General features: G+C 43.2%; 1 protein-coding gene across 2 annotated transcripts in view; it reads left to right on the top strand.

Moving 5' to 3' along the window:
- Positions 1 to 10,305, top strand: part of TMEM163 (transmembrane protein 163) — a 165,957-nt gene extending 155,652 nt beyond the window's left edge. Inside the window, exons 7-8 of one of the 2 annotated variants that reach the window (XM_061608947.1) lie at positions 8,656 to 8,797; positions 9,175 to 10,305. In XM_061608947.1, coding sequence (XP_061464931.1) covers positions 8,656 to 8,797; positions 9,175 to 9,235 — 203 coding nt within the window. In that variant the 3' untranslated portion in view covers positions 9,236 to 10,305. The remainder of the gene's footprint in view (positions 1 to 8,655; positions 8,798 to 9,174) is intronic. The other variant, XM_061608948.1, reaches the window with a different exon arrangement.

Genomic DNA, 10,305 nt, shown 5'->3' on the forward strand with positions numbered 1-10,305 from the left:
TAGAATGCAAATACACATTGCTGCAAAGTAGTGAGGGTACCTGAATGAAAGCTAGGAAGAAATAGAGCAAAATGAAATGCAAATATTACATATTCCAAAATAGGAAGGGTGGGCAGAGACTCTTCAGGTCATTGCAATGAATCATTAAGTAATTCTTAGTGCTTGGGTGCCAAGGATTACTTGGGCTGTTTCTTACGCATTCTTAAAGACTTAGACACTCTAGCTCTTTGATCATAAAATGTAACCTGGCTATTGGCCATGGAGCTGATGGGAGTTGTAGTTCAGCAACATTTGGAGGGCCAAAGATTGCCCACATCTGCTCTGGGAAAAAGGCAGGGCAATGAAGGGGGGGTTGAAAGTAGGTGGAGCCCATGTTGGTATTCTTGAGCCCTGTATTGCACAGAACTACTTTTGTGATGAATGAACCTCTCCTAGACCTCTAACTGTCATAATATAAAAACAGCAAAGAAAGAAGGGAGGTGGAGAATTCCTAGGTTGGAAGGAGAAAGGAAGGACATCCAAGCAATGAATGAAACAATCCAGGCTGACCAGAGTTGAGCAGACATAACACTAAGATTTAAAAGTAGACTATTCTTTTAGGTTTGGTGACTTAAGGGAGGAGGTTTTCCAGGACAATGAGAGGTATATAAAGTAACAGTTGGGCCTAAGATTTCTTGCTATGGCTGTTGAATGCAAAAGGGCTTCTGTATACATAATTTGGGTTGAAGGTTCTAACTTTGATGGATGCTAATGTGTAACAATTACAACATGGAATGCAAATCCCACAGAACACCATTAATTTCAGTGTACCTATCTTCAATCTACTTGAATCATGAAGCAAAGGACAAGAGTTCCTTTGGCCATTTGAAGAAACCATTAATTATGGTAAAACGATAGGTGTTTGAGTTATTCATGTATTGTGAATGAGTTATGTTTGTACGGTGGTTAAACAGCTCAGCCTGAAATTATACTTGAGGTAAAACATAGGCCTCAGACTAGGGTTGCCAGGTCGGAGCCATTCAAAAACCTGAGAAAATGGGGGCGAGCCCTAGTGATGTCACGGGGCGGGCCCTAGTGATGTCACGGGGCGGGCCCTAGTGATGTCACGGGGTGGGCCCTAGTGATGTCACGGGGCGGGCCCTAGTGATGTCACGGGGCGGGCCCTAGTGATGTCACGGGGCGGGCCCTAGTGACGTCATTATGCATGATACATTGCATCAACCACAGTTGCTTGGAGCATGCCATTTAAAAAAAATTCTCTGGAGATTAAAATAGAAATCTTACCTAAAATAGGGTGTTCCTAGGTCCATCTGAAGTGACAAGGTCATTCTTTCTCACAAGCTTAGGGTGATGCAAAATGGAAATGGACTGCCTTCAAGTTGATCCCAGATAGGGTCTCCATGGTAAGCAGTATTCAGACAGGTGGTTTACTATTGCCTTCCTCTGAGTCTGAGAGGCAGTGACTGGCCCAAGGTCACCCAGTGAGCTTCATGGCTGTGTGGAGATTCAAACCCTGGTCTGCCAGGTCACAGTTCAACGCCTTTAGGGAACATTTAATCTCGCTTACTTGCTTCTGGCAAGAAGGGTTTACGTGCCCTCAGGCCAGGCCATTATTGGCAGAAAGGAGCTTAGTGTTGCAGAGATGTTAGATGGGAACACAGATAGATGCCCCTGAAGGCAGCAACTGTAAACATGCTTATTAAGTAACTAAGCCCCATAGAACTTAATAGCACTTACTTCTGAGTAGATATGGTTGCAGCCATGTTAAGGACAAGGGAGGGCATTCTAGGCAAATAATTGGGTGTCAGAACAAATTAAACCAGAACTGTCACTAGAAGCTAAAATGATGAAACTGAGGTTATCATACTTTGGACACATCATGAGAAGACAGGATTCAGTAGAAAAGACAATAATGCTGGGGGGGGGGGGAAGAGGAAGGCCAAACAAGAGATGGATTGATTCCATAAAGGAAGTCACAGACCTGAACTTACAAGATTTGAACAAGGTGGTTCATGACAGATGCTATTGGAGGTCACTGATTCATAGGGTTGCCGTAAGTTGTAATCAACTTGAAGTCACTTAACAACATGTACTGGAGAATATCCCAGTGCACTGTTTCGGAAATCTTTAATGTGAGACATAGCCCCAGTATTTTTACTGGGAGTCAGCATGTATAATGGTTAGTATGCTGAACCAGGACCACTGAGATTCAGATTTCTAAATCCCCACTTGCCCACAAAGCTTGATGGGTGTGGGCCTCTCACATACAGAGACTCAGGCTGCAATTCAGTACATATCTATTCAGAAGTAAGTTCCATTGGGACTTACTCCCAGGTAAGTGTGTACTAGATTGCAGCCTCAGCCACTTCAACCTCCCATAGGGTTGTTTTGAGTTTAAAAGGGAGCCATGAATGTCACCCTGGGCTCCTTGGAGGAAGGGCAGGATGTAAGTATAATAAATAAATATTAAGTAATACCAACAGCCTGGTCAGTGCATCAGTCTTTCAGATTATGTTGCAAAATACAACTCTCTTCTTATAGGAAAATACTATGTTGGACAAACAAGGAAAAAGTTACTATTTGAAGAATAGTGATTAAGATATTATGGATGATTATTATTTATGAGAAATCAAAAGTACAGCTAATGAGATAGCTATAACTCCACATCTTATGTATTCTGTCATACCAGAGATCTAATGAATTTGAGGATTATTCCAGTTTTTAGGATCTATATGGGCAGAGCAATCCTATTCCCTGTTCCATACTGCTGGAGGGAATTATGATGCTATAGAGATGTCCCTCTGGCAGAGTGTCTGTGTGTTTCTATGTTGCCATGGAGGCCTCTGCTGGGCTTGCTGAAAGCATAGGGGACTGCATGCTACCACTGGCAATGTTTCCATTGGCAGTAGCCATTGCTAAGGCTCCAAAATGGGATGTTGAAGGAGTGGAGCAGAGACAGTGATGGATCCACAGCTGGTCTTCTTCCTGGAGAATCTAAACCTCTGCCTGGCCATGCAAAAAAAGACCCCCCCCTTCCACCTTTATATCCTGGTGGGCAGGGCTGTGGATGCTGAGGGGAATCCACTGCTCTTTCCCTTCCCAGCCCCAGCCAGATTGCTCTGTTAAGCATTACCTGATTTTTTTGTTTGCTGTTGTTGAACAAATTTTTCCTGCTCCTGCTGAGGCTGACAGGCGGAGCCGTGGAGGGCCGGCCGGGCCGGCTCCTTCTTAGCCCCAGAGCCGGTTCCCCTGCTCCAAGAAGGGTGGCTGGCGGCTTCACCCCTCCTACTGTGGGTGCCGCTGGGCGGCAGCGGCCGCGATGCCCCCCCAGCCCGAGACTGCTGAGCAAGCCCCATCACGGCCACTGCCGCCCAGCGACGCCCACAGCAGGAGGGGTGAAGCCGCCGGCCATCCTTTCAGGAGCAGGAGAACCGGCTCCGGGGCTAAGAAGGAGCCGGCCCGGCCTGCCCTCCACGGCTCCTGCTGAGGCTGACAGGCGGAGCCGTGGAGGGCAGGCCGGGCCGGCTCCTTCTTAGCCCCGGAGCTGGTTCCCCTGCTCCAAGGAGGGCGGCCGGCGGCTTCACCCCTCCTGCTGTGGGCGCCGCTGGGTGGCAGCGGCCGCGATGCCCCCCCCAGCCCGAGACTGCTGAGCGAGCCCCATCGCGGCTGCTGCCGCCCAGCGGCACCCACAGCAGGAAGGGTGAAGCCACCGGTCGTCCTTTCAGGAGCAGGAGAACCGGCTCCGGGGCTAAGAAGGAGCCGGCCCGGCCTGCCCTCCACGGCTCCTGCTGAGGATGACAGGCCACGTGGTCTCCGTCTTGGCAGCGGTTGCTAGGAGACGGGGCCTACGCAGCCTGGCCTGGCAGCCTCAGCAGGAGCTGTGGAGGGCCGGCCGGGCCGGCTCCTTCTTAGCCCCCCTGCTCCGGAAAGGACAGCCGGCAGCTTCACCCCTCCTGTTGGTGCCGCTGGGCAGTGTGGCAGCGGCAGCGATGGGCCCCCCAACCAGAGACTGCTGAGCCCCAGGGGAACTGGCTCCAGGCCGGGGCTAAGAGGGAGCCGGCCCAGCCTGGCCTCCACTGCCACCGCTCGCCTCCACCCATCACCCTCACGCCTCACTTGTACTTCTGTGGGTGGCGGGAGCAGGCAGGGGCTGCTGCTGGCAGCTGGAGGGATCCCTCACTGGGCGGCGGCTGCTCAAGTCCTCTCTCTGCAGTCCTGACTCCTGGACCCTGCCTGCCTGACTGATAAAGGGCGGGAAGGCGGCCAGCCACAGCCCAAGTCGTATGCATGTGTAAAACACGCATGCGTGGCTGAGGGGGCCAATGAAAAGCCGGAGATCCACCAGTTTAAATAAAGTCTAGCCGGAGGCCGGAGATGGCCCCCTTTTGCTGGAGACTCCGGCAGAAAACCGGAGACCTGGCAACCCTACCTCAGACAAAGATTACATTTATAGTGGTATGACTGCTAACAGAATCCTTAGTTGCAGTTGTTAAGGAAGGCAGTTAGTAGCATTGAAAGTGAATGTTGCTGATATTTATTATACAGCCACGAGAGCATGGATTTTTTGCATTCTGCAATGTTAAATTGAAAATACCCCCATGCCATTCTGATGCTTCTCATAAGCATTTCAAAACAAAACCTTACAAAACTTACAGTTCTGAACTCAGAAACACTTGCTTAACAACCCTCTAAAGTTTCATGGTGATACACAAAACAGTCAGAGAATTTAGAGTTCAAAGTGTAAAAAGAGAGAAAAACCAGACCCCTTTTGGACTTTTTTCTGACAGAGTTCTCATAATTTGTTGAAATTAATTAAACATCAGCCATGTTCACAGAGTACATGTAATCCTATTACTGACCTTGTCCCATACTCTGACCTTCATCTTCTGCAGTTTAAAAGTTTAAACAAATGCCTGGCTGATTTTTAATTAATTTAAGAAATTTAGCATTGAACTGAATGATAGTATCGGGCATGCTCAGTAAGAACCAACCGTCAGTGTTCTAAAAACCAGACTCAAAGCTACTGGGATTGGCTAATCAGGTGGCTACACCCACACCAGACATTTATTTCACTTTAGATAGTCATGGCTTTCCCCAAAGAATCCTGGGAAGTGTAGCTTGTGGAGGGTACTGAGAGGAGACTCCTATTCCCTTGACAGAGCTCCGGTGGCCAGAGTGGTTTAACGTCAGCTCCTCTGACTGAAGCTCTGCGAGGGGAATAGGGCATCTCCTAGCAACTCTCATCACCCTTCACTAACTACACTTCCCAGGATTCTTGGGGAGAAGCCATGACTGTCTAAGTAAAATAAAGGTCTGGTGTGGATGTAGCCAGGGACAGCTTTGGTTTAAATTGGGTGGGAGGCTATATGTGCCTGTTGTAGAATAAAAAGATAGGGGAACTGTGAAAAAGAATGATACTGTTCACACTGTTTTCCTTTTGGAAAGGAAAGCGGTTTCCTTTCTGTGCCATGCCCACAAATCCAATCTCCTCAACAATATTAAGAAAGTTGATATAGTTCAGATAGTCACTTTAAATATGTTTAATTTACTTTGCAATTTTAGTGATGTTTCCTATAGTAAATCATTTTCTTTTGCTTCAGTTTCTGTGAATATGTGAAGTACAGCAATGCTTTGCAACACTAAAAAAAAGCTCCAAAAACAATTGTACAATAGTGGCACCAACTTTTTTGCAGAATAGTTTCCAATGGATGTGAGCGTCTTGGTTTGCACAAGGTAAAACAGTGGCAGATGAAATATATTCTAGTAAAATTCTAGGTGTGCTCTATGTTTTTAATTGACCATGCCCACCTTTCCATAAGTGGAGTAGTTTAAGCAAAGCAGGCTGAAAACATTCATTTGGGCAGGCCAAGTTTGTTTTTTCCAACAGCTGTCATTGCTCAAGTAGCAACTTATTGTAATCAGTCTGATTTTACATCAAACTGCAGTTTCAGATTCACCTGTTAATGTGTCCAGAAAGTAATAGAACATAACCTCCAATTTGATACACAAAAGGCTATCTTCACCATCATAGGACATTGACCAATAAAAAAGCTTTGTAATTAATAAAAATAAATTTGACCGAGATTTCTAGGATGAATAATGAGAAAAATATAATTTTCTGTTAGATTCTCTGTACAAACAGTAGTAACACAGAAAAGAAGCAAAGTAAGAAGAACAGCTACAAACATACAAAAATATAATTCTCCATCTTTGGAATGGCAGGTGTTGCCACCACTCACCATATGTTCAGAGGCACATGTTACCAAATTCTTCCAAGCTACACAGGAAGTGAATTGGACTGTGAAAGACCAACCCAAATTGTGTTTGCATTTTGACACATTTGTAGGTCAGTACACTATCTCAGAGAGGAGGTCAGGTCTCCTGCTCCCCTGGTGCATTCAATATAACTGCCCAATTTCCCTGCTTTTTAAAGTTTGATAGAAATATCTGTTGGCTATAGGTACTGTACTTTCTTAAACTGGAAGGTTTTTTTGCCTATTAGTGAATATTATTGAGGAACAGCTGAATGGTGTTCTGAGGATTACTTTAAAAGGACTCCTATTGGTACTTGGGTAACAGAAGGGAGTAACGCAAGGTGGATGCATGTTATTAGCCAGAGGCTGTGGCCAACAGAGAATAAAAGGCCAAAGAAAGCATTGTAAGGGGGTCAATATCCATACCCACAGAATATTAATCAGGCTAATACAAAAAAATTAAGTAAGTTTTTAAAAAAGTGTATGGTGGCAGCAGGAGTTGATTTAGCAGGGTTAAATTATACACACGCACACATACATACATATCTTTTCCACAGGCCAATAAGCTATAGGAAGCCTATATAGCAAGCATATACTGGATTACCTGCATAGATATGCTTCTGTGACAGATCTTATGTCTAAAAATTAAAGAGGGACAACAAGCCTTTGAAGGCAATCAATAAACAGTAGTGTTATTTATGGCTATTGATAGCAGTACCCATGACTCTCCCACAACATCTTGGAGAAAAATGGCATTTTACTAGGCTCTAAACACTGGAAAAGTGTGATATAACTGCAGTGCTTGTACAACATCCAGGCAAAATATGTGGTATGCCTGCAATTTGTGAGTATTGGATTTATTACACACAATATATATATACCAGAAAAGTGTAGTAAAAGATGCAGCCCAGTATCAAGGTGGGCAGTGTTTTTGTGTGGGAGACAAGGGCAGAGTGACATCTTGTGGCCAGCACCTGAAAAAACTGAAGTAGAATCAGTTTTCTTATGGAAAATTTTCTTATGGAAATTGTTTTATGAGAGATGGTGTACATGTAAATGCTCTCGGTTGTTCGTGTAACACATAGGCATCTCTAGGATGATAGCTGTGGCCTCTCTGATAAAAGGTACAAATTAAAGACATCAATCCATAGATTCTTTGGCCTGTTTACATTTGCTTTTAAATTGTACATTAAGTCTTTTCAATATAAATGCTTCCCTGACCAATTTTGTAAAATGTAATTGTACATTGTGCTGGATCTTGAGTGTCCATGATTGGACATTCTGCGAGCAAAAGAGGGACAATTTTTGCCATTTCTCCCTCCCACTGTAGCCCTCTGTGTGCCCTCCTCAAAAAAAAATATGTCCATAAAAGTTAGAGAAGACTTTGGAACAGTGGAGGGGGGGGGGAGAGAGAAGAAATTGGTGGAAAATGCTACTGCTTCCTCTGCTGCATCAAAAATCCTTCTGTAGTCTCCTTTTCTCTGTGCTGGGATATTTTTCCTAATCTATTTAAAGAACATTCATATGTTTTTGTTGCTTTGCTTTTGTGATATTTATTCTGCAGTGTAATGAGTGACATACTCCGTATTTGTTGTTTTTTGCATTTATTTTTAAAATGTTAATAAATATTTTTTTTAAAGTCCTTTTGCAAGTATAAGGGGCACTTTGTTTCCCTAAACAATAACATGGATTCAAACAAAAAGCAGGACTTGTAGCACTATTTTTGAATGCTTTCTTTTGTGTGATGTGTGTTTTTTAAAAGGAATGTTGGCTCTCCCCACAACCCCTGTCTAGCATAAGGGCTGCTGGTGGTGGTGGTGGTGGATGATTATAATAATAACATTACTATTTATATCCCACCCTTCCTTCTGAAGCATAACAAATATGTGCTATTTATGTGTGAGGGTGTTTTGGAAAAAAGCAACCAGATTTTTCTCTGGCAGTAGCAGCCTGTATCGTGTTGTCCTTCCAACACTGATGTCACAACGTAGCTGGATGGGGGTGGGGCAGAGGTGAGGTTGGGACTGTGCAGGCACACCAGTGGGGAATTAATAGTATTAATTATGCCAGCAATCCAAAGAAAAGATGACCTTTTAAATTATTGCTTTGAAAAGTAGAAAGCACTAGCAATTTTGGGAAGAAAAAGATGCAGAGCACCATGATTTTTTTTATTAATCCCACACTGACTTAAAAAAAAAAGATACCTGTATATAGCTTTAAATAATGAAGGGTCTACATCACATTATTGTAATGGTATAGCAGGGCATTTTAGTGAACTTTCTTTACTGTTATGGGCAAATTCCTTTGGTTCTTGGACTACTGGTGCTTCTTAACGGTCACTCATCTCTTTACTCTGCTCATGTTAGCAAGTCCTAGTCTTAATTTATACTTTTTGTCTCAGGTTTCAACTCTCTGGTAGGAGGAATAATGGGATTCTCCATACTTATAAGCGCAGAAGTTTTTAAACACAATGCTTCTGTTTGGTATCTGGATGGAAGTATAGGCATTCTAATTGGACTGACAATATTTACCTATGGAGCTAAGTGAGTGCAATTGTTTCTTTTTTCTTTGTTTGCATGCTGAACAGGTATTGTGGTGATCTGTTCCTTGTCTATGATGATGTACACTTATTTCCTTGAGATGTTGCACATCTTTTGCTGCTCTACACATATATCACTTAATTATTTACCATTGCCCTTACTGCCTCATTACTGCAAAGTTTTATTGCTTAAGAATTAATATATTGCATTCTTATAATTTGCATTACTTAAATACCATATAAAATCCATTTTGGAGTGGTTGAAGTCTGGCTATAAGAATACAAAGAAATATCCTCAAAAACATTCAGCACTACTAAACATGATTTTCTGCTTGCCCCTTGGGCCTTTTTTCCTTGATCAACATGTGCTTTCATTTCCAGGCTACTTATGGACATGGTTCCCCGTGTACGGCAAACACGTCATTATGAAATGTTTGAATAAAGATAGAGCTTCGTGAACTGAATAGATTTTGCAAAATGTGATGACGTCCTACATCCTGGCAAGTGGTGCCAATTATATTTACAAGATTGCACTTTGTTTCTCATGGTATATTCTTTTTACATTATATTTTCAAGAGGAGGTCTATCTGTACAATTAGGCAAATACGTGCACCGCTTAGAACTTGGCAAAAGTAGCAACAGCAGCCGTTTTCTTTTGTGTGTGCTATTTAAAATCCTGCAAGCGGTAATTGAAATGAACAAAGTTCACAGTTCTAATCAAGCTGCTATGTTTTGTCTTCTGGAATTTCAAGAGTTCTTAAACTCAACAACTGCCTGTAGAAATGAGCCAAATCCAAAAGGGTAGCCACAGTAGTTTCTTACCATGGCACCTTAAGGACTAACAGGTTTATTATGGCATGAGCTTCTATAGGCAAGGGACTACTCCATCCAGTATAGACAAGAGATGGCTTTTAGTTATGTTGCCAACAACGTTCCAGGATGTGCCAGCAAAATGAAACATTGCCAATTTCTTCTGCATAGAACTCCGTGGTATATTGTACTTAGCTCATGGATGCCGACAGACACCACTTGATGCATGGAATTAATTCTTCCCCTACAGCAGATGATGTCCCAGCCTCAAAACAACCCCTTCCTCCAAACTGCCCCATATTCAGATTCAAATTATCTGGTGATAATTTCATACTATTTTATAAAATTCTCTGCACTACATAAATTTGAAGAAACACATACAATATATTAAGCTGCACAGGTAAAATAAGCACAAGGTGTATGATATGCAGGCAAAGCCAAAAAATAAAAAGAGGGGTACAGATTGATTATATGTATTTGATTATATCATGCACATATGGCAGTATGTATGGGTAAATACATGGGTGTCCTATTGTCTGGTAAAAGTGAAGCAGTGGTGGTTTCAAGCTGGTAGTAAGATAGCCTTTCTGTTAGGCTATTCTGTAGGTGTTCCATGTTCCCACCCACCATCTCATGTAATTTAATGTCTGGATTACAAGTTATGATTCCTACCATGTAAATCAATAAAGCTGTTACCTATTT

This window comes from Rhineura floridana, chromosome 2, assembly GCF_030035675.1.
Source record: "Rhineura floridana isolate rRhiFlo1 chromosome 2, rRhiFlo1.hap2, whole genome shotgun sequence".
NCBI lineage: Eukaryota > Metazoa > Chordata > Lepidosauria > Squamata > Rhineuridae > Rhineura > Rhineura floridana.